Source organism: Pseudophryne corroboree, chromosome 7, assembly GCF_028390025.1.
Source record: "Pseudophryne corroboree isolate aPseCor3 chromosome 7, aPseCor3.hap2, whole genome shotgun sequence".
NCBI lineage: Eukaryota > Metazoa > Chordata > Amphibia > Anura > Myobatrachidae > Pseudophryne > Pseudophryne corroboree.
In genome coordinates this window covers 47,858,150-47,882,758 of record NC_086450.1, presented here as the reverse complement: position 1 = coordinate 47,882,758, position 24,609 = coordinate 47,858,150, and the positions used below count along the sequence as shown (strand labels likewise).

Here is a 24,609-nt window from a genome sequence, read left to right as displayed (position 1 = left end):
CCTTAGTGGCACAAGGCTTCTTAATGATTGTAATTTATCTTTATATTGTGCCTCTGCGTACACACAGGGCAATTTACAGGTGGAACCAGGGGGAAGCTTGCAACCAATAAATGTAATCACGGGGTCTTAAGGCCTGATGATGATGTGCAACAACTGAAAAATTGTTGCTGTTTTTTTTTTTTTTTTTAAGTTTACAAAATGATCCTGATGTTAGGAGAGTGTCCTTGTTTACAGCAGGAGACTCATTCCTCTTTTGTAACGTGTAACTGTTTTCCAAAGTGTTTATTATAAGTACCCTCCAATGTAAAGCTAGTTACCCCATTGTGTACATGAAAATGTTTTAAAATAAACCTCTCGTGATTAGTTTTGCATGTGTTTATTCTTAACTGATACATTTTATTCTATGTTATTTGGAGATATATTTAACACAGCAGAGTACCCCAAGTACCCTTCCAGGTTGGTGCCTCCAGAGCTTCTTGGGGGGCAGATAAAGAATGGTGCCTGGCCGCTCTGATTGTGAATTACACCCAATCAATGGCTATCAGCTTGCTGATTGGTGGATGGTTGGAGCTTTCCACCAATCAGAGTGCAGCATTCTCTGCCTGCCTCCCAGGCTGCAGAAAGACACTGAATGGCTGTCAGCTTGCTGATTGGTGGAAGGTTGGAGCTATCCGCCAATCAGAGTGCAGCATTCCCTGCCTGCCTCCCAGGCTTCAGAAAGACACCGAATGGCTGTCAGCTTGCTGATTGATGGATGGTTGAAGCTATTCAGCAATCAGAGTGCTGATAGTCATTCACTGTATTGAAGCATGCGGTGACACAGAGAGGGGCCTCAGGAGTGGGATGTTATTATTTTTTACATTTATTTCAATGAATGGGTGGGTAGGGGTCCCAGTGTATTGCTTTGCCCAGGGCCTGTGAAGACAGCCCTGCCCTCCTTCTGTTTCCTCTTCTAGAGGCTCTCCGCACAGCTTCTCTTCATTCTTATTTCTCTCCATATTTTCTTTCTTGTCAGACTTTGCAAACAAAAATCGCTGGCCACACTTGGATGGGTTTTGTAACCTTTGCCTTATGTATAGCAATTTGTGTGATTCCTTATTACGGCATTTTTGTACCCAGATTCCGTGGGTCCTCCGTTCATCTGTGTAGTATACCGACATGTCATTCAGGGGGCCATGTACTAAGGGGTGGTATTCAGTATACCGGCGCCGGAATCCCGACACCCGGCATACCGACACCTATTCTCCCTCCTGGGGGTCCACGACCCCCCTGGAGGTAGAATAAATAGCGTCTCGTGCCACCGTGCCCACAGCATGGCGAACACAGTGAGCCCGCAAGGGGATCATTTGCGCTCACCCAGCTGTCGGTGTGCCGGCGGTCGGGATTCTTGCGCCAGTATGCTGGCCGCTGGGATCCCGGTCGCCAGTATACCATACCACACCCTGTACTAAGCAGTGATAAAAGTGGAGAAGTGAGCCAGTGGAGAAGTTGCCCATGACAACCAGTAACCTGCTCTGTACACTTTTATAGTATGCAAATTATAAATGTTACATCAATGCTGATTGGTTACCATGGCCAACTTCTCCACTTTTATCACTGCTTAGTATATGTCCCCCTAAATATTATACCATCAATGGAAAAAAAAGAAACACTTTTGTAATGAATGACCTAATATGTTGAAACTGAATATACACATAGCAGCCGACCCTGCATACATAAATAATAAATGTATTTGCATCAGGGCAGTAACTTGCGATCTGTGAGCATTGCTGTTGCCCAGAGCTCTAGGGGCAGTGCATTTGCTGCACCACGGTACCTGCCTGGAACGGCACCATTGTTTAGTAAATACCTTGTCGTTTCACATTGGGGGTCATTCCGAGTTGTTCGCTCGCAAGCTGCTTTCAGCAGCTTTGCACACGCTAAGCCGCCGCCTACTGGGAGTGAATCTTAGCTTATCAAAATTGCGAACGAAAGATTAGCAGAATTGCGAATAGACACTTCTTAGCAGTTTCTGAGTAGCTGGAGACTTACTCGGCATCTGCGATCAGTTCAGTGCTTGTCGTTCCTGGTTTGACGTCACAAACACACCCAGCGTTCGCCCAGACACTCCTCCGTTTCTCCAGCCACTCCCGCGTTTTTCCCAGAAACGGTAGCGTTTTTTCACACACTCCCATAAAACGGCAAGTTTCCGCCCAGAAACACCCACTTCCTGTCAATCACATTACGATCACCAGAACGAAGAAAAAACCTTGTAATGTCGTGAGTAAAATACCTAACTGCATAGCAAATTTACTTGGCGCAGTCGCACTGCGGACATTGCGCATGCGCATTAGCGACTAATCGCTCCGTTGCGAGAAAATAATAACGAGCGAACAACTCGGAATGACCCCCTTTATGTACTAAATTTGCTACCGAGCTACAAAATCCCAGCGTTTCACTCTGCAACATAATGCGGAATACAACTCCCCAGTAGGCCACTTAGATAATACATTATCTCTTGTAGTTCATTCATGTTGATGTCAGAAGTTTTTACCTCATGGTGTCTCCTTGCTTATTGCAATTAGTGCGATCATTTATTTTTATTACCCAATTGTGTTTCTTACGTGAAGTAATGCGCACATCAATTAACATACAGCACTTGTAATTCATTGCAACATGACTTGATGCCTCAGCTGGAGGTAGCGCAGCCTCTAATACAGCATCATTCATTCTAGCTGGTTTTATTCTGTTATAATAAAAGGTTGGTATTTTGCAATAGTTAATATAGGGTTGCATGTAATGTATGCCTGTCCAGCTAGCAATTGAAACCCCTTTTCCACCTGAGTACCAGGTCCGATCCAGGATGTTGAACCCGGCTACAACACGTGTCGGCCTCGCCGTTTCCACTGCACTTCGACACGGATTATTCCCGGGTCAGATCTGTTTCCACTATGGGTAATGACCGTTTCCACTGCACAATTACCCAGGTCATTACCGTGTGCAACCCAGGTAGGATTCCAGGGTCACTCATCCCGTGTTGAGCTGTTTCGACTCACTAAAAACCCGTGGTGATGCGCGCCCCCGTACAAAAACACGGGAAAATGTAGCTAGTGGAAAAGGGGTATTAGTCAAGGTCACATACAAATGGCTGCATATCTTACATTAAGGGGCCGTGCCCTGACTTCTACAACTGGTCTCCCTCCCTATCTGCATTAATAGAGTTCCCTATTAATATGAGGCTGACACTTGCTCTGTTGCAGTTCATTATTTTCTATTTCATTTCATACTTGGCAAGAAAAATACAACACTTCCATCCGCTCTACAGGAATTAAGGCGATGCTGTTTGCATCAATGTATTTGCTTCGGTCCCCTGGCAGGAGGACGATTCAAAGGCAGACTTTTGTTCTCAGTGTCTTTTTCCAAATGGTCCTGTTCAGGGACACTGTGATAAAGTGAACTTGTCTGTCACCACCACAAGTGTGTCTGATGCACAGCAACGTAACATACCGCTTTCCATCTGTTGCTTGTTTGTAAACCAATTAGGTGCTCCTTTCCAACACAAACGTATAGATAAATTGCAGGCCCAGTGGAACGTTTATCCGCCTTTGTTGCAAAGTGGGGGGATTTTATAGAACAAACAGTATTCCAGTGCCACCAGGCTGACAATTCCCTCCGTATTTAAGGATGAGACCCAGAAAAACAAACCCATTTCCTGGCATGGCAACAATCAGATTACACTTCTATCAGTGCTGAAAGTAGGGTGGTACGGGGTCGTACGGAGTACCATTAAGAAATATGGTGGTGGGGCTTAATTTATAAGGGAAATTTTTGTGTGTGGGACATAAAATGGTGTCAGTGGCATAACTGTGTGTGGCATAATATGTAATAGGCATTACGGTGTGTAGTATAATATATAAGGCATTACGGTGTGTGGCATAATGTGTAATGGGCATTACAGTGTGTGGCATAATGTGTAATGGGTGTTACGGTGTCTTGCATAATGTGTAATCGGCATTACAGTGTGTGACATAATGTTTAATAAGTATTACGGTGTGTGGCATAATGTGTAATGGCCATTACAGTGTGTGGCATAATCAGAGGCAGAACTACCGCCAGTGCAACCAGTGCGTTGCACTGGGGCCTGCCTCTGTCCAGGGGCCCAAAGCATGTAATGAGTCAAACTGACTCATTACATGTCGCTGTGTGCTGCGGGCAACCGCTGCCCGCAGCACACAGCCACCCGGACAGAGAGGAGAGGAGCAGCGGTACGGGGGAGAAGGAGGAGGAGGAAGGTGGAGGAGGGAGCCGCAGCAGCGCTTTGTTACTGGTGGAGGCGCTGCTGCTGCTGTCCCTCTGCTTCACTATAGGCTGTCTTCCGAGAACAGCCTATAGTGAAGCAGAGGGGCAGCAGCAGCGCCTCCACCAATAACACAGCGCTGCTGCGGCTCCCTCCTCCACCTCCCTCTTCCTCCTTCTCTCCTGCCCGGGAATCGTGACCAGAAGCTGCACCGAGGAGCCTGAGCCAGCGGAGAGGGTTAGTATAATTCTTCTTTCTTTCTTTCTTTCTTTCTTTCTTTCTTTCTTTCTTTCTTTCTTTCTTTCTTTCTTTCTTTCTTTCTTTCTTTCTTTCTTTCCTTCCTGTGTTTCTTGGGACTGTCTGCCGCAATGTGTAAAAATGGGGAATCTGCCTGCCGCAATGTGTAAAAATGGGGAATCTGCCTGCCGCAATGTGTGAAAAGGGGGAATCTGCGTGCCGCAATGTGCAAAAAGGGGGAATCTGCTTGCCGGAATGTGTAAAAATGGGGAATCTGCCTGCCGCAATGTGTAAAAAGGAGGAATCTGCCTGCCGCAATGTGTAAAAAGGGGGAATCTGCCTGATGTAATGTGTAAAAAGGGGGAATCTATGCCGCAATGTGTAAAAAGGGGGAATCTGCCTGACGTGATGTGTAAAAAGGGGGAATCTGCCTGCTGCAATGTGTAAAAATGGGGAATCTGCCTGCCGCAATGTGTAAAAAGGGGGACGCTGTCTGCCGTAATGTGTAACAAGGGCACGCTGTCTGCCGTAATGTGTAAAAAGGGGACGCTGTCTGCCATTATGTGTAAAAAGGGGACGCTGTCTGCCATTATGTGTAAAAAGGGCACGCTGTCTGCCGTTATGTGTAAAAAGTGTACGCTGTCTGCCGCTATGTTTAACAAGGGCACGCTGTCTGCCGTTTGAATAATGGAGACTACTGTGCACCGTTTTATGAATTGGTATTATTTTTGACCACACCCCTTCCCCACGAAGCCATGCCACTATGTATTTTTGCGCACGCCTACGGCGCGCACTGCCCCTGTTTTGCATGCAGGGGTTGGGCTCCGATGCCGTTTCTTGCACACAGTGCTAAAATGTCTAGTTACGGCACTGTTGCTAGGTATCCATTTCTCTGGCCCTGAGCAGGTCCCCCTCACCAGATCCTCTCCAGGGGTGAGGGGGTGGACATGGGGGGAGCCCAAAGCATTTTGTCGCACCTGGGCCCACCGCTTGCTAGTTCCGCCACTGGGCATAATGTGGCCATGCCCCTATCGTCATGTAGCCGCTCCCCTAGTTTTGTGTGACCACGCCCCCTTGTAACACTTGACCAAGTTTATTTTTACTATCAGTACCACTAAGAAAAAATTTCTACTTGCACCACTGACTTCTGTCTACCTCCTTGGAAAAAGTCACATTTAGGATGAAATTTATAAAACTTCTTAAGAGTGGAGAAGCGGAAATGTAGAGAAGCTACCCATAACAGCCAATCAGATTCTACCTATCATTATATAAATTGTAATTTATAAAAGCTAGCGAGAAGCTGATTGGTTTCTATGGGCCACTTGTCCAGCCGCCACTCTTAAAAATAATGGTCGACATGCATTAGGTCGACATAGACAAAACGTTGACATGGTTAATATGTTGACGTGTAATGGCCGACAGTGCTTGTGGACGACAGGTGCAAAAAGACGAGAGGATCAAATGGTCGACACACATATGGTCAGCACAGCTTTTTTTAGTATTTTAATAAATCTTTTCATACTTTACCATCCACGTGGACTACGATTGGAAATAGTAACCTTGCCTGAAGTGAGGGGACGCGGTACACTAATTAGGCTTCCATGTGCTTTGACGGCGAAAACAAGACAAAAAAACTTAAAAACGGTGTGTCAACCTTTTTTTGTAGACATTTTGTCATGTTGACATTTTTATGTGTTGACAATTCGACCCTCGACCTTTCCTAATGTTGACCTTTTGTCAGGTCGACATTTTAAAGTGTCACGTTTTTACCCTGTCGATCTAATTCATGTCGGCCATTAGTGGCCGACCTAATGACTTTTCCATGTAGATCTGCTGATCCATACTCATCATCGGCCCCAAGGACGGCAGCCCGGACTGTGCGTGCGTGCCGACTACAAACACTAACATCGCTGCAGTGACAAGCAGTTAGTGGGGGGGAGGGGGGGGAGCACAATCAGTCTGACATCACTGCGACAGCAGATATTAATGTGGCAAAAATTAGGATACTAATGTATATATATATATATATATATATATATATAAAATAAGCTTTGTACTGAGACATAAATACAGTATTTAAAGCGACAGATAGTGAAATAAAAATAATTTAAAAAAACCTCTGAGCTTGCGCCTTGGCTGAAAAAATTCCCGTATCTATAACTAATTTGCCGGATCTGGATGTGGATGTGTAAATATCACTAAACCCAGATGTCGTCCGAGATATTTCTCCCATTACCACTGCCTCCCAGCTAATGGCCCGCGTAATTCCTGCATCATATTGTCAGACGAGAGCTGCAAGCCTCTTATACCTGGAAATGCAGCTTCCACTTCCGTGCGCTTTGCAGTGTGGTCACTGAGCTGAAATATAGAAGGTTAAATCCCTCATTGTGATTATTACAGCACAATGCCCTCCCTGTCCTCCCCTAATACAAACCTGACATTTCAGATGTACGTTGCCCAGCTCCCAGGAATCTTGTGTGTAGAGAAACGAGGATGACTTCAAAGGCTGTCTAGCCATGAAAAGTCCACTGTATCGCAGCGGGGAGATGTTCAAGGGTCTTGGGGTTACAGCTGGTTAACCAGTGCCCTGTGTAAAAAAATGTTGCAGTCCTTATTATCTACTCCTGATAATGTGCACAGCAGTCATCACATATTAATAACACCGCTTGTTTTATCCATTACACAGAATTTATACTGAGAATACAGGAAAAGGGGATGTGGATATAACGTGTCGGCAGCTTTCAGCAGGCTATAGACTTGTTTTCTGCCAAGATGTTTTCCTAGAGCTGCACCACCATCAAAATATTTTAGGAAGGTACCTAGAGATGAGCGGGTTCGGTTCCTCGGAATCCGAACCCCCCCGAACTTCAGCCTTTTTACACGGGTTCGAGGCAGACTCGGATCTTCCCGCCTTGCTCGGCTAACCCGAGTGCGCCCGAACGTCATCATCCCGCTGTCGGATTCTCGCGAGGCTCGTATTCTATCGCGAGACTCGGATTCTATATAAGGAGCCGCGCGTCGCCGCCATTTTCACACGTGCATTGAGATTGATAGGGAGAGGACGTGGCTGGCGTCCTCTCCGTTAGAATAGATAGAGACACTTGAGTTGATTTCTTAGTAATTTTGGGGAGCATTAGGAGTACTCAGAGTGCAGAGTTTTGCTGATAGTTAGTTACTAGTGACTGACCACCACCAGTTTTATTTATTATTTAATATAATCCGTTCTCTGCCTGAAAAAAAACGATACACAGTCACATACCATATCTGTGCTCAGCCTCAGTTTGCTGCATGATAATATCATCTATGTATATCTGACTGTGCTGAGTGCTCACTGCTCACACAGCTGAATTGTGGGGGAGACTGGGGTGCAGTTATAGCAGGAGTACAGTGCACACTTTTGCTGCCAGTGTGACTGACCAGTGACCACCAGTATATTGTCTGCCTGAAAAAGTTAAACACTCCTGTGGTGTTTTTTTTTTTTTATTCTATAAACGCATTCTGCTGACAGTGTCCAGCAGGTCCGTCATTCACTATATTATATAAATATTTACCTGCAGTAGTGTTATATTTTTTTTGTTCATCTCTATCATCTTTATCATCTCTATATTAGCAGACGCAGTACGGTAGTCCACGGCTGTGGCTACCTCTGTGTCGTCAGTGCTCGTCCATAATTGTATACCTACCTGTGGTGGGTTTTTTTTTTCTATCTTCTTCATACTAGTAGTTTAGGAGTCTGCTGACAGTGTCCAGCAGGTCCGTCATTATATTATATATACCTGCAGTAGTGATATATATATATTTTTTATATCATTATCATCTCTATACTAGCAGACGCAGTACGGTAGTCCACGGCTGTAGCTACCTCTGTGTCGTCAGTGCTCGTCCATAATTGTATACATACCTGTGGTGGGTTTTTTTTTTCTATCTTCTTCATACTAGTAGTTTAGGAGTCTGCTGACAGTGTCCAGCAGGTCCGTCATTATATTATATATACCTGCAGTAGTGATATATATATATTTTTTATATCATTATCATCTCTATACTAGCAGACGCAGTACGGTAGTCCACGGCTGTGGCTACCTCTGTGTCGTCAGTGCTCGTCCATAATTGTATACCTACCTGTGGTGGTTTTTTTTTTCTATCTTCTTCATACTAGTAGTTTAGGAGTCTGCTGACAGTGTCCAGCAGGTCCGTCATTATATTATATATACCTGCAGTAGTGATATATATATATATTTTTTATATCATTATCATCTCAATACTAGCAGACACAGTACGGTAGTCCACGGCTGTGGCTACCTCTGTGTCGTCAGTGCTCGTCCATAATTGTATACCTACCTGTGGTGGGTTTTTTTTTTTCTATCTTCTTCATACTAGTAGTTTAGGAGTCTGCTGACAGTGTCCAGCAGGTCCGTCATTATATTATATATACCTGCAGTAGTGATATATATATATTTTTTATATCATTATCATCTCTATACTAGCAGACGCAGTACGGTAGTCCACGGCTGTGGCTACCTCTGTGTCGTCAGTGCTCGTCCATAATTGTATACCTACCTGTGGTGGTTTTTTTTTTTTCTATCTTCTTCATACTAGTAGTTTAGGAGTCTGCTGACAGTGTCCAGCAGGTCCGTCATTATATTATATATACCTGCAGTAGTGATATATATTTTTTATATCATTATCATCTCTATACTAGCAGACGCAGTACGGTAGTCCACGGCGGTGGCTACCTCTGTGTCGTCAGTGCTCGTCCATAATTGTATACCTACCTGTGGTGGGTTGTTTTTTTCTATCTTCTTCATACTAGTAGTTTAGGAGTCTGCTGACAGTGTCCAGCAAGTCCGTCATTATATTATATATACCTGCAGTAGTGATATATATATTTTTTATATCATTATCATCTCTATACTAGCAGACGCAGTACGGTAGTCCACGGCTGTGGCTACCTCTGTGTCGTCAGTGCTCGTCCATAATTGTATACCTACCTGTGGTGGTTTTTTTTTTTCTATCTTCTTCATACTAGTAGTTTAGGAGTCTGCTGACAGTGTCCAGCAGGTCCGTCATTATATTATATATACCTGCAGTAGTGATATATATATATTTTTTATATCATTATCATCTCTATACTAGCAGACGCAGTACGGTAGTCCACGGCTGTGGCTACCTCTGTGTCGTCAGTGCTCGTCCATAATTGTATACCTACCTGTGGTGGGGTTTTTTTTTCTATCTTCTTCATACTAGTAGTTTAGGAGTCTGCTGACAGTGTCCAGCAGGTCCGTCATTATATTATATATACCTGCAGTAGTGATATATATATATTTTTTATATCATTATCATCTCTATACTAGCAGACGCAGTACGGTAGTCCACGGCTGTGGCTACCTCTGTGTCGTCAGTGCTCGTCCATAATTGTATACCTACCTGTGGTGGGGTTTTTTTTTTCTATCTTCTTCATACTAGTAGTTTAGGAGTCTGCTGACAGTGTCCAGCAGGTCCGTCATTATATTATATATACCTGCAGTAGTGATATATATATATATTTTATATCATTATCATCTCTATACTAGCAGACGCAGTACGGTAGTCCACGGCTGTAGCTACCTCTGTGTCGTCAGTCACTCGTCATCCATAAGTATACTAGTATCCATCCATCTCCATTGTTTACCTGAGGTGCCTTTTAGTTGTGCCTATTAAAATATGGAGAACAAAAATGTTGAGGTTCCAAAAATAGGGAAAGATCAAGATCCACTTCCACCTCGTGCTGAAGCTGCTGCTCATGGCCGAGTCGATGAAATTCCATCAACGTCGTCTGCCAAGGCCGATGCCCAATGTCATAGTACAGAGCATGTAAAATCCAAAACACAAAATATCAGTAAAAAAAGGACTCAAAAATCTAAAATAAAATCGTCGTCGGAGAAGCGTAAACTTGCCAATATGCCATTTACCACACGGAGTGGCAAGGAACGGCTGAGGCCCTGGCCTATGTTCATGGCTAGTGGTTCAGCTTCACATGAGGATGGAAGCACTCAGCCTCTCGCTAGAAAAATGAAAAGACTTAAGCTGGCAAAAGCACAGCAAAGAACTGTGCGTTCTTCGAAATCACAAATCCACAAGGAGAGTCCAATTGTGTCGGTTGCGATGCCTGACCTTCCCAACACTGGACGTGAAGAGCATGCGCCTTCCACCATTTGCACGCCCCCTGCAAGTGCTGGAAGGAGCACCCGCAGTCCAGTTCCTGATAGTCAGATTGAAGATGTCAGTGTTGAAGTACACCAGGATGAGGAGGATATGGGTGTTGCTGGCGCTGGGGAGGAAATTGACAAGGAGGATTCTGATGGTGAGGTGGTTTGTTTAAGTCAGGCACCCGGGGAGACACCTGTTGTCCGTGGGAGGAATATGGCCATTGACATGCCTGGTGAAAATACCAAAAAAATCAGCTCTTCGGTGTGGAAGTATTTCAACAGAAATGCGGACAACAGGTGTCAAGCCGTGTGTTGCCTTTGTCAAGCTGTAATAAGTAGGGGTAAGGACGTTAACCACCTCGGAACATCCTCCCTTTTACGTCACCTGCAGCGCATTCATCATAAGTCAGTGACAAGTTCAAAAACTTTGGGCGACAGCGGAAGCAGTCCACTGACCAGTAAATCCCTTCCTCTTGTAACCAAGCTCACGCAAACCACCCCACCAACTCCCTCAGTGTCAATTTCCTCCTTCCCCAGGAATGCCAATAGTCCTGCAGGCCATGTCACTGGCAATTCTGATGAGTCCTCTCCTGCCTGGGATTCCTCCGATGCATCCTTGAGTGTAACGCCTACTGCTGCTGGCGCTGCTGTTGTTGCTGCTGGGAGTCGATGGTCATCCCAGAGGGGAAGTCGTAAGACCACTTTTACTACTTCCACCAAGCAATTGACTGTCCAACAGTCCTTTGCGAGGAAGATGAAATATCACAGCAGTCATCCTGCTGCAAAGCGGATAACTGAGGCCTTGGCATCCTGGGCGGTGAGAAACGTGGTTCCGGTATCCATCATTACTGCAGAGCCAACTATAGACTTGATTGAGGTACTGTGTCCCCGGTACCAAATACCATCTAGGTTCCATTTCTCTAGGCAGGCGATACCGAAAATGTACACAGACCTCAGAAAAAGACTCACCAGTGTCCTAAAAAATGCAGTTGTACCCAATGTCCACTTAACCACGGACATGTGGACAAGTGGAGCAGGGCAGACTCAGGACTATATGACTGTGACAGCCCACTGGGTAGATGTATTGACTCCCGCCACAAGAACAGCAGCGGCGGCACCAGTAGCAGCATCTCGCAAACGCCAACTCTTTCCTAGGCAGGCTACGCTTTGTATCACCGCTTTCCAGAATACGCACACAGCTAAAAACCTCTTACGGCAACTGAGGAAGATCATCGCAGAATGGCTTACCCCAATTGGACTCTCCTGTGGATTTGTGGCAACGCCAGCAATATTGTGTGTGCATTAAATATGGGCAAATTCCAGCACGTCCCATGTTTTGCACATACCTTGAATTTGGTGGTGCAGAATTATTTAAAAAACGAGAGGGGCGTGCAAGAGATGCTGTCGGTGGCCAGAAGAATTGCGGGACACTTTCGGCGTACAGGCACCGCGTACAGAAGACTGGAGCAACACCAAAAACGCCTGAACCTGCCCTGCCATCATCTGAAGCAAGAAGTGGTAACGAGGTGGAATTCAACCCTCTATATGCTTCAGAGGTTGGAGGAGCAGCAAAAGGCCATTCAAGCCTATACAACTGACCACGATATAGGAGGTGGAATGCACCTGTCTCAAGCGCAGTGGAGAATGATTTCAACATTGTGCAAGGTTCTGCAACCTTTTGAACTTGCCACACGTGAAGTCAGTTCAGACACTGCCAGCCTGAGTCAGGTCATTCCCCTCATCAGGCTTTTGCAGAAGAAGCTGGAGACATTGAAGGAGGAGCTAACACTGAGCGATTCCGCTAGGCATGTGGGACTTGTGGATGGAGCCCTTAATTCGCTTAACAAGGATTCACGGGTGGTCAATCTGTTGAAATCAGAGCACTACATTTTGGCCACCGTGCTCGATCCTAGATTTAAAACCTACGTTGTATCTCTCTTTCCGGCAGACACAAGTCTGCAGGGGTTCAAAGAACTGCTGGTGAGAAAATTGTCAAGTCAAGCGGAACGCGACCTGTCAACATCTCCTCCTTCACATTCTCCCGCAACTGGGGGTGCGAGGAAAAGGCTCAGAATTCCGAGCCCACCCGCTGGCGGTGATGCAGGGCAGTCTGGAGCGACTGCTGATGCTGACATCTGGTCCGGACTGAAGGACCTGACAACGATTACGGACATGTCGTCTACTGTCACTGCATATGATTCTCTCACCATTGAAAGAATGGTGGAGGATTATATGAGTGACCGCATCCAAGTAGGCACGTCAGACAGTCCGTACGTATACTGGCAGGAAAAAGAGGCAATTTGGAGGCCCTTGCACAAACTGGCTTTATTCTACCTAAGTTGCCCTCCCACAAGTGTGTACTCCGAAAGAGTGTTTAGTGCCGCCGCTCACCTTGTCAGCAATCGGCGTACGAGGTTACTTCCAGAAAATGTGGAGAAGATGATGTTCATTAAAATGAATTATAATCAATTCCTCCATGGAGACATTCACCAGCAGCAATTGCCTCCACAAAGTACACAGGGAGCTGTGATGGTGGATTCCAGTGGGGACGAATTGATAATCTGTGAGGAGGGGGATGTACACGGTGATGAATCGGAGGATGATGATGAGGTGGACATCTTGCCTCTGTAGAGCCAGTTTGTGCAAGGAGAGATTAATTGCTTCTTTTTTGGTGGGGGTCCAAACCAACCCGTCATTTCAGTCACAGTCGTGTGGCAGACCCTGTCACTGAAATGATGGGTTGGTTAAAGTGTGCATGTCCTGTTTATACAACATAAGGGTGGGTGGGAGGGCCCAAGGACAATTCCATCTTGCACCTCTTTTTTCTTTCATTTTTCTTTGCGTCATGTGCTGTTTGGGGAGTGTTTTTTGGAAGGGCCATCCTGCGTGACACTGCAGTGCCACTCCTAGATGGGACAGGTGTTTGTGTCGGCCACTAGGGTCACTTATCTTAGTCACACAGCTACCTCATTGCGCCTCATTTTTTTCTTCTTTGCGTCATGTGCTGTTTGGGGAGTATTTTTTGGAAGGGCCATCCGGCCTGACACTGCAGTGCCACTCCTAGATGGGCCAGGTGTTTGTGTCGGCCAAAAGGGTCGCTTAGCTTACTCACACAGCTACCTCATTGCGCCACTTTTTTTCTTTGCATCATGTGCTGTTTGGGGAGTGTTTTTTGGAAGGGCCATCCTGCGTGACACTGCAGTGCCACTCCTAGATGGGCCAGGTGTTTGTGTCGGCCACTGGGGTTGCTTATCTTAGTCACACAGCTACCTCATTGCGCCTCTTTTTTTTCTTCTTTGCGTCATGTGCGGTTTGGGGAGTATTTTTTGGAAGGGCCATCCGGCCTGACACTGCAGTGCCACTCCTAGATGGGCCAGGTGTTTGTGTCGGCCACTAGGGTCGCTTAGCTTACTCACACAGCTACCTCATTGCGCCTCTTTTTTTCTTTGCGTCATGTGCTGTTTGGGGAGTGTTTTTTGGAAGGGCCATCCTGCGTGACACTGCAGTGCCACTCCTAGATGGGACAGGTGTTTGTGTCGGCCACTAGGGTCGCTTATCTTAGTCACACAGCTACCTCATTGCGCCTCTTTTTCTTCTTCTTTGCGTCGTGTGCTGTTTGGGGAGTATTTTTTGGAAGGGCCATCTGGCCTGACACTGCAGTGCCACTCCTAGATGGGCCCGGTGTTTGTGTCGGCCACTAGGGTCGCTTAGCTTACTCACACAGCTACCTCATTGCGCCTCTTTTTTTCTTTGCGTCATGTGCTGTTTGGGGAGTGTTTTTTGGAAGGGCCATCCTGCGTGACACTGCAGTGCCACTCCTAGATGGGCCAGGTGTTTGTGTCGGCCACTTGGGTCGCTGAGCTTAGTCATCCAGCGACCTCGGTGCAAATTTTAGGACGAAAAATAATATTGTGAGGTGTGAGGTGTTCAGAATAGACTGAAAATGAGTGGAAATTATGGTTATTGAGGTTAATAATACTTTGGGATCAAAATGACCCCCAAATTCTATGATTTAAGCAGTTTTTTAGGGTTTTTTGAAAAAAACACCCGAATCCAAAACACACCCGAATCCGAAAAAAAAAATTCGGTGAGGTTTTGCCAAAACGCGTTCGAACCTAAAACACGGCCACGGAACCGAACCCAAAACCAAAACACAAAACCCGAAAAATTTCCGGTGCACATCCCCCCGCCACAAAGCCAGAACCATATTTTTTCCCCAGTGTTTTCGCGTTTCTCTTAGTAGCCTATTCATTAATGTGAATGGGTTCACTATATTAATATACACAATCCATACCTACCGACCTGACCCATTCCAGGAGGGACAAAATGCTCTCTACCTGGATTTCCCTCTTAATATATGATTGGTGTCACCTGTGTTGAACTATTTAATTGAAAAGAAAGGTATTTCAACACAGGTGAATACAAAAAAAAATGTGCGTACCTCGTGTCCAATTTTTGATTACTGCGGATATGCTCATTTCCAATACCCATGTTATCCAATTTAAAAAAAACGGTCGTGGGGTTTTCAGATCTGAAAACCATGTGGTGCGAGTAAAATAAAAAAAAGATACTCACCTTACCAGTGATCTCCGTGGTTCCCGGTATAGAGGAAATGTAAAATGGCCACAGAGATGGGTGTGAGCGGAAGGACCAATGGACGCTACAATGTCCACGGAGATGGGTGTGAGCGGAAGGACCAATGGACGCTACCAAACTGCCTCTCTTCCATGTTACTTTATGGAGCCGACCACTAACCGAGAACTTGAGCCAGAAGATAATTTTAATAGTTTATAGGCGAGTGCATTTTTATATTATTATTATAATTTTTTTTTTAAATGTAAATATATAATTTTGTAACATACGTCATTGTTTTCATTTTTGGGATATGAGAAATTAATAATCTAATTCACAGGGCCTTTTTTTTCATCAACGTTGCAACTGAATAAAGTCACTAAAATTAGATTGTTTTCTATTTTATTGAATTTATAATCTGTGTGTATGGAGATCCACCGTGACTGTGCATCGGCTAAGTCTCAGGTTTAGGCAGCACGGAAGCCAGCTGTTGTGGATCTACAAGTCCCAGTGCACCCTGCCAGAAAAAGCAGAAGAACTTTTTTTTTACCTCTTGGCGAGCCACGTAGGGCAGAGGGCAGCAGAGAGTACTGAACATGACATATATAGACAGGGGTCAGCTCAACACTCACATGTGATGGATAAATCTGCATCTGATTATCTGCACTAAACTCTGCGCCGGATGAGATATCTGATAGCCCATGAGGGTTATTCGTTCCATTGTAAGCCTCTTTAGAACGCTAGCATATCACAATTTCCAATCATATGTTTCCTGGAAATTTTGTGGGTCCCTGATTAAATTAATATATAATAAGACGGCAAAACGGCTTATGCATGATCCGGTAAGCAATAAAAAAATAACCTGATTTTTTTTTCTTACTATTATTAATTTTAAACCATGGCAGCTTTAATTTACCTGACACAAAAAGTAATATTATGGCTTTGTAGCAATTGGAATATTAATGCGCTTGATTAAATATAAAACTGTTTATTGGAGCGGAGAGGTTTTTTTTTTTTTTTAATTCATAATTCTGGGAGATGAGAGAAGATTGTGGCAGACAAATTGATTCAGAGTCGATGTATTAAATATTAACTACAATCTGCCGTTAATGTCATGTTTAGAGATGTATTTGGAGGCGGTTTATAGTCATTCCGTCTTCATTGTCACTCCTTTATATTTTATGAGCCACATCTGGGGTGTAACGTCTATATAGGTTAATAAAATGTTTACAGTACTGTGTGCAGAGCGCATCCTGGTTTCCTTTCCCATTAACATTCAGGGAATCTGTCTTTATTAAATATTAATACATTTAGCATTATGTTGTTGTGATATTGTTATGAGTACATTGGGAACTTGTATAACTCAGCGTAACAAGCAGGGTTCTTCTGTTTCTTGGCAAACTAACAACATTGCGAGAGTTTGCTGTCTGAGGTCTAAGCTGTAGCGATGCATCAGACAGACTTAAGGAGACAAGATACTTAAACAGTATTCCATTGTGTTAATGAGGTAATAACTGATAGATCAGCCTTGTTTTAAAAGTTAATTCTTAACTGTGCCACCAGGGGCGCTATTTAAGTGAACCGTGCTGTGTAGATTTAAATTGATCAATATTATTTGTGTAGACTGGGTTGTGTGTGTGTGTGTGTGTGTGTGTGTGTGTGTGTGTGCGCGCTCATAATATAGCTAATTAAATATAAAGTGCAGAGCGCAGGCTCTAAGTAGTTTTATACATACCAGGGGGCAGAGTCAATTACCAGCGAGGTTTCGTTGGGCGATGACACACATATGTGTCATCTGTATCATATGTGTATAGGAGAAACCCTAACCCTACTAATGATTAATCTATCTGTCTATGTGTGTAGTGGTCTTCCAGGTGCGATTATGTTTTCATCATGAGCTTCTATATAGTTATTGAGTGGCATTGTGTATGATTTGCCGGTGCTTGGTATCCCGGCGGTCATAAAGCCGACGTCGGGACCCCAAAGACTGTAATGCCGACAGGTGTGAATTGGGGCTGTTCTCCCCACTACCCTAACCCTCCCTTGCTGGAGATTAACCCTAACCTCCCCCTTTAGTTCCTAACCGTAACCTCCCCCTTTAGTGCTTAACCCTAACCTCCCCCTTTAGTGCCTAACCCTAACCTCCCCTTTAGTGCTTAATCCTAACCTCTCCCTTCAGTGCCTAACCCTAACCTCCCCCTTCAGTGCCTAACCCTAACCTCCCCCTTTAGTGCCTAACCCTAACCTCCCCTTTAGTGCCTAACCCTAACCTCCCCCTTTAGTGCCTAACCCTAACCTCCCCCTTTAGTGCCTAACCCTAACCTCCCCCTTTAGTGCCTAACCCTAACCTCCCCTTTAGTGCCTAACCCTAACCTCCCCCTTTAGTGCCTAACCCTAACCTCCCCCTTTAGTGCCTAACCCTAACCTCCCCTTTAGTGCCTAACCCTAACCTCCCCCTTTAGTGCCTAACCCTAACCTCCCCCTTTAGTGCCTAACCCTAACCTCTCCCTTCAGTGCCTAACCCTAACCTCCCCCTTTAGTGCCTAACCCTAACCTCTCCCTTCAGTGCCTAACCCTAACCTCCCCCTTTAGTGCCTAACCCTAACCTCCCCCTTTAGTGCCTAACCCTAACCTCCCCCTTCAGTGCCTAACCCTAACCTCCCCCTTTAGTGCCTAACCCTAACCTCCCCCTTTAGTGCCTAACCCTAACCTCTCCCTTCAGTGCCTAACCCTAACCTCCCCCTTTAGTGCTTAACACTAACCTCCCCTTTAGTGCCTAACCCTAACCTCCCCCTTTAGTGCCTAACCCTAACCTCTCCCTTCAGTGCCTAACCCTAACCTCCCCCTTTAGTGCTTAACACTAACCTCCCCTTTAGTGCCTAACCCTAACCTCCCCCTTTAGTGCCTAACCCTAACCTCCCCCTTTAGTGCCTAACCCTAACCTCTCCCTTTAGTGCCTAACCCTAACCTCTCCCTTCAGTGCCTAACCCTAACCTCCCCCTTTAGTGCCTAACCCTAACCTCTCCCTTCAGTGCCTAACCCTAACCTCCCCCTTTAGTGCCTAACCCTAACCTCCCCCTTTAGTGCCTAACCCTAACCTCCCCCTTAAGTGCCTAACCCTAACCTCCCCCTTTAGTGCCTAACCCTAACCTCCCCCTTTAGTGCCTAACCCTAACCTCTCCCTTCAGTGCCTAACCCTAACCTCCCCCTTTAGTGCTTAACACTAACCTCCCCTTTAGTGCCTAACCCTAACCTCCCCCTTTAGTGCCTAACCCTAACCTCTCCCTTCAGTGCCTAACCCTAACCTCCCCCTTTAGTGCTTAACACTAACCTCCCCTTTAGTGTCTAACCCTAACCTCCCCCTTTAGTGCCTAACCCTAACCTCCCCTTTAGTGTCTAACCCTAACCTCCCCCTTTAGTGCCTAACCCTAACCTCCCGCTTTAGTGTCTAACCCTAACCTCTCCCTTCAGTGCCTAACCCTAACCTCCCCCTTTAGTGCCTAACCCTAACCTCTCCCTTCAGTGCCTAACCCTAACCTCCCCCTTTAGTGCTTAACACTAACCTCCCTTTTAGTGCCTAACCCTAACCTCCCCTTTAGTGCCTAACCCTAACCTCCCCCTTTAGTGCCTAACCCTAACCTCCCCTTTAGTGCCTAACCCTAACCTCCCCCATTAGTGATTAACCCTAACCTCCCCCTTTAGTGCCTAACCCTAACCTCCCCTTTAGTGCCTAACCCTAACCTCCCCCTTCAGTGCCTAACCCTAACCTCCCCCTTTAGTGCCTAACCCTAACCTCCCCCTTTAGTGCCTAACCCTAACCTCTCCCTTCAGTACCTAACCCTAACCTCCCCCTTTAGTGCTTAACACTAACCTCCCCTTTAGTGCCTAACCCTAACCTCCCCCTTTAGTGTCTAACCCTAACCTCTCCCTTCAGTGCCTAACCCTAACCTCCCCCTTTAGTGCCTAACCCTAACCTCCCCCTTTAGTGCCTAACCCTAACCTCCCCTTTAGTGCCTAACCCTAACCTCTCCCTTTAGTGCCTAACCCTAACCTCCCCCTTTAGTGCCTAACCCTAACCTCCCCCTTTAGTGCCTAACCCTAACCTCCCCCTTTAGTGCCTAACCCTAACCTCCCCTTTAGTGCCTAACCCTAACCTCCCCCTTTAGTGCCTAACCCTAACCTCTCCCTTTAGTGCCTAACCCTAACCTCCCCCTTTAGTGCCTAACCCTAACCTCCCCTTTAGTGCCTAACCCTAACCTCCCCCTTTAGTGCCTAACCCTAACCTCTCCCTTCAGTGCCTAACCCTAACCTCCCCCTTTAGTGCTTAACACTAACCTCCCCTTTAGTGCCTAACCCTAACCTCCCCCTTTAGTGTCTAACCCTAACCTCCCCCTTTAGTGCCTAACCCTAACCTCCCCTTTAGTGCCTAACCCTAACCTCCCCCATTAGTGATTAACCCTAACCTTCCTGCGGTGGTAACATAGTTTCTGAGGTTGAAAAAAGACAATTTGTCCATCGAGTTCAACCTATTGTTGGACTCCTACGCTGTATTATTTTTAGGATTAATATCTGGTGTGAATGTCGGCTGTTGTGGTTATTCCTATTTTGTTAACTATAGTGCGTGATCTACCCACCATGACCCTGTATATTGTTATCCATTAGGAATTTATCTAACCCATTCTCAAAAGTATTGACCGAATCTGCCATTAATACTTTCTCAGGCAGGGAATTCCAAACACGTATTGTCCGTGGTGCCTAAATCTAACGCCCCCACCCCACCCGTAGCCTAAACTAACCCCCCTGTGCCCCGCAGCCAAATCCTAACTGTCCCTGTGAGTGCCTAACCCAACCCCCCCCCCTATTGCCTAACCCTAACCCCCCCCCCCCCCTATTGCCTAACCCTAACCTAACCCCCCCTCACAGCCTAACCCTAACCTCCCCAGGTGGCGGCTAAACTAACCCCCACCACGGCCCTAAACCTAACCCAGGCGCTATACATACTAAGGTCGGTATGCCAGCTGTAGGGATATCTATGTCAGTCTCCTGACCTTTTCGGGATTTCGGCGTCGGCATACTAATGGGTGTCGGGATTCCAAGGGTGGCATTCCGACAGCTAGCAAATTAACCGGATCCCATTTAGTGATGTACTCCAAGACCAGCATCTCTGGGTACAAATCACTGCTGGACATTTTGTTCACTGTATCTCGTGTTACAGATTCTCAGGAAAAATCACTTACTAACAATCACAATTACAGAACAAGAGACTTAAGTTAATTGACATGTTACAAAACAATGTACTGAACATCTTTTTGTTTTCATATGCTTTAAAAAGCTTTCCTGGCACCGACGTTGCTGTCTCATTACCCTCCACATGTTTAAAAATTAGAAAAAGTCTTAATTAACAACTTTGATGGTGGCAGAAGTGAAACAGAACAGAGATTGCGAGCCGCGTGCCAAGGCGCTCCCTGCCACCAGGAAACTGCGGGCTTTATTGTCAGTACTTGGCAGACGCCTGTCTGTTTGGCATTCTCTATTACACTTAATGTACTACGTTCCACCTATAATTTTGTAAGAATTTGTTGTATAAAGAGCGGATCGTTAGGAGGGAAGAGAAGTTATGGGTTCCTAGCAGAATAAAAAGTAATTATGAGATGAGGCCATAGGTTTTCTATCACAGGGATAAAAGGTTCTCACACCTGTACAGTACCAGTATGGAACCGTATAAAACATTACACTTATTATACTCTGCTTGTTTTTTTTGTCTCTTTGCTACAGAGATCCTGAATGGTGGAGTGTACCTAGATCAGAATGACTTCCTTTGTTATGCGGATACCATCAACTGGCAGGACATTGTCCGCAATCCAAACGCCACCTTGTTCCCGATGAACAAGAATCCAAATTGTGAGTATTTACTGCCTTATAATAAACGCCTACAGTGTGGTATTTTGATTTGGTGTTGACTTATTACAGCAACAGTAATCATCCTTTAGGACAAGACGCCCGTCCATTTGCACAAGAAAGGAAAGCACATCTTTCTGTCTATATACTATACAGCAGTGGTTCCCGAACTAGTTCCTCGAGGTACCTTAACAGTCCAGGTTAAAAGGATATCCACGCTTGAGCCATACTTTTTTGGGTTGCCCTGCACCTCCGGAAGAGTAGGTGGATCTACCGTATACTATTGAAGCGGGCAGGATGGGGAGAAAATCATCGGAATCACGGCGCTGTGTTGAGGAGGTGAGGCAAACTGACGCAAATCGCATCATTTAGCCCCACCCCTATCAATTTCGGCAGCTGTAGGTGTTGCTGCCATAACTCCACAGCAGGGACAGTTCTGGCTGTGGCGACTGCCGGTTCTGGACTGCACATGAGATCTCCCGATAATAGCGAGATCTCACGCATGCGCCCTGGAGCTGTCCAAGGGAACTAAGCTGATGCACTGTACGCTCTTGCATGGATCGCCGGAAGTGGGAGTTTTCACTCCCCTACTCCAGCAAAAGAGATGACTCCAGCTAGCTTCCTTCTGTCTCTCCAGCCCTGCGGTGTGTCTCTCTAGCCCCAGCCAGCCTCCTTCTGTCTCTCCAGCCCTGTGGTGTGTCTCTCTAGCCCCAGCCAGCCTCCTTCTGTCTCTCCAGCCCTGCGGTGTGTCTCTCTTGCCCCAGCCAGCCTCCTTCTGTCTCTCCAGCCCTGCGGTGTGTCTCTCTTGCCCCAGCCAGCCTCCTTCTGTCTCTCCAGCCCCGTGGTTTATCTCTGTAGCACCAGCCAGCCCACTTCTGTCTCTCCAGCCCTGCTGTGTATCTTTCTAGCTCCAGCCAGAGCACTTCTGACTCTTCAGTCTGGCGAGGTGTCTCTCTAACTCCAGCCAGCTCCCTTCTGTCTCTTCAGCTCTGTGGTGTATCTCTCTAGCCCCAGACAGCCCCCTTCTTTCTCTCCAGCCCTGCAGCATGTCTCTCTAGCCCCAGCTAGCCCCTTCTGTCTCTCCAGCCCTGCAGCATGTCTCTCTAGCCCCAGCCAGCCCCCTTCTGTCTCTCCAGCCCTGTGGTGTGTCTCTCTAGCCCCAGCCAGCCCCTTCTGTCTCTCCAACCCTGCAGCATGTCTCTCTAGCCCCAGCCAGCCCCCTTCTGTCTCTCCAGCCCTGCGGTGTGTCTCTCTAGCCCAAGCCAGCCGTCTTCTGTCTCTCCATCCCTGCGGTGTGTCTCTCTAGCCCCAGCCAGCCCCTTCTGTCTCTCCAACCCTGCAGCATGTCTCTCTAGCCCCAGCCAGCCCCCTTCTGTCTCTCCAGCCCTGCGGTGTGTCTCTCTAGCCCAAGCCAGCCGTCTTCTGTCTCTCCATCCCTGCGGTGTGTCTCTCTAGCCCCAGCCAGCCCCTTCTGTCTCTCCAACCCTGCAGCATGTCTCTCTAGCCCCAGCCAGCCCCCTTCTGTCTCTCCAGCCCTGCGGTGTGTCTCTCTAGCCCAAGCCAGCCGTCTTCTGTCTCTCCATCCCTGCGGTGTGTCTCTCTAGCCCCAGCCAGCCCCTTCTGTCTCTCCAGCCCTGCAGCATGTCTCTCTAGCCACAGCCAGCCCCCTTCTGCCCCTCCAGTCCTGCGGCGTATCTCTCTAGCCCCAGCCAACCCCCTCCTGTCTCTGGCCAAGGGCCCTACTTTGTCTTTCCAACCCCAGCCAGCCCCCACATGACACTTGACTACTTCTTCTTGCAGGTTATTGCGCCACAGCTACTCCACTCTCTGACGTCATGACAAAATAAATAAATAAACTTTATTGCACAGCAGCAGCCGGAGTCCCTCTGAGTCCCCCTCTCTATCCGGGCACGGGACCCCAGGACCCCCCTCCCCCCCGGATGGTGGCCTTGGTGGTCATGCTCACTCTGAAAGCTTGGCGTTTAAACCCTCCTCTAGAAATCCTGCATTAGCCCCTCCCCAAATATACTATTTAATGTTTGACATTATTTTTAAATGTGTTTAGAATATTTACGTAGCTGCCAACTATTCCTGATTTCCAGCGACAGTTCCTGGCAGCTATCAATGCTGGAAGTATCACTGATTAATAGTCTAACTGCTTACATGCTTGCCTACGGTGGTGTCATTAATTACGTCCCTTTGTGTGAATTCACCGAACAGCATGCCTCTTAACTAAGAAAATACAACCATGACGCTCATATTCAAAGGCTTATTTATCAAGCTGTGTAACAGCAGCTCTGCCATACACCTATGTTTTTATAAGATCACACGTGGTGCCTATGAGTCGCACTCTATGCTGATATGCCCGCAGTTAGCCGATGTTTTAAGTACTGTGCAGACGTCTGAGTTGCACTGTACACGCAGCCCGATTGTTACCGCACACACGGAGACGCAGAATGACTTTGGATGCAGGGAGTTTGGTTTGTAGTGGAAGGTAACGGGGTGGCTAGGCTGACGTGGGTGTGTCACAGGCGTGTCACTGACAGCGGCTGCAGCTAAAGGCACAGAACCGCTTGCACTGGAGGCCATGCCCAGATGCACCAAGATGGATTTGCACATACGCAAGGCGCTGCCAGTGGGCGTCTCAGCCTAGAAGATATCAGCCACAGCATTAGCATAGGGAGGCAGACGCGGCTAGGGTAAAAGAGGCAGCCACGGCTTAGCCTCCATGGTGTCACGATGCAATGCATGTGGAGTTGCAAAACTTTGGTAATTCTGAGGGAAGGAGGTGCTCACTGCCATTTGGTCGCAGCGGTGCACCTGAAATTGTGCCGCAGTACAAGATTTCAAGGCCTGGAAACTTAATGAAGCTTCTAATGGTGGAGATTCCATATTGATGCCAATTTTACACGTCCTTGAAAGTGACAGAGCTTGGACGTTTACCTATACTTTATTGTGACGTAAAATGAATAAATACATTGAATTACATTCAGAGACATGCATTTACTGTATCGTGCAGGTTTTTTTTTTTTTTACCAAAATCGTACTGCCTACACGGGCCTCTGGGGCCAGGGGGACCCACGCCGCACACCCTACACCAATATAATAATACTTACCCCTCTAGGGTCCCGCAGCGGCTGGCGGTGCAAACATAAACAGTAGAATGATGCAAGAGACCATGGGGGGTAATTCAGAGTTTATAGCAGCAGCAAATTTGTTAGCAGTTGGGCAAAACCATGTGCACTGCAGGTGGGGCAGATATAACATGTGCAGAGAGCGTTAGATTTGGGCGGATTATATTGTTTCTGTGCAGGGTAAATACTGGCTGCTTTATTTCTACACTGCTATTTAGAACACATCCCACCCAAATCTAACTCTCTCTGCACATGTTACATCTGCCCCCCTGCAGTGAACATGGTTTTGCCCAACTGCTAACAAATT

General features: G+C 46.6%; 1 protein-coding gene across 3 annotated transcripts in view; it reads left to right on the top strand.

Moving 5' to 3' along the window:
- The window catches only part of ERBB4 (erb-b2 receptor tyrosine kinase 4), a 1,260,323-nt gene that overhangs the window by 811,701 nt on the left and 424,013 nt on the right, over window positions 1–24,609 (top strand). For all 3 annotated transcript variants that reach the window (XM_063933142.1, XM_063933143.1, XM_063933141.1), the window contains exon 4: window positions 21,046–21,171. In XM_063933142.1, coding sequence (XP_063789212.1) covers window positions 21,046–21,171 — 126 coding nt within the window. The remainder of the gene's footprint in view (window positions 1–21,045; window positions 21,172–24,609) is intronic.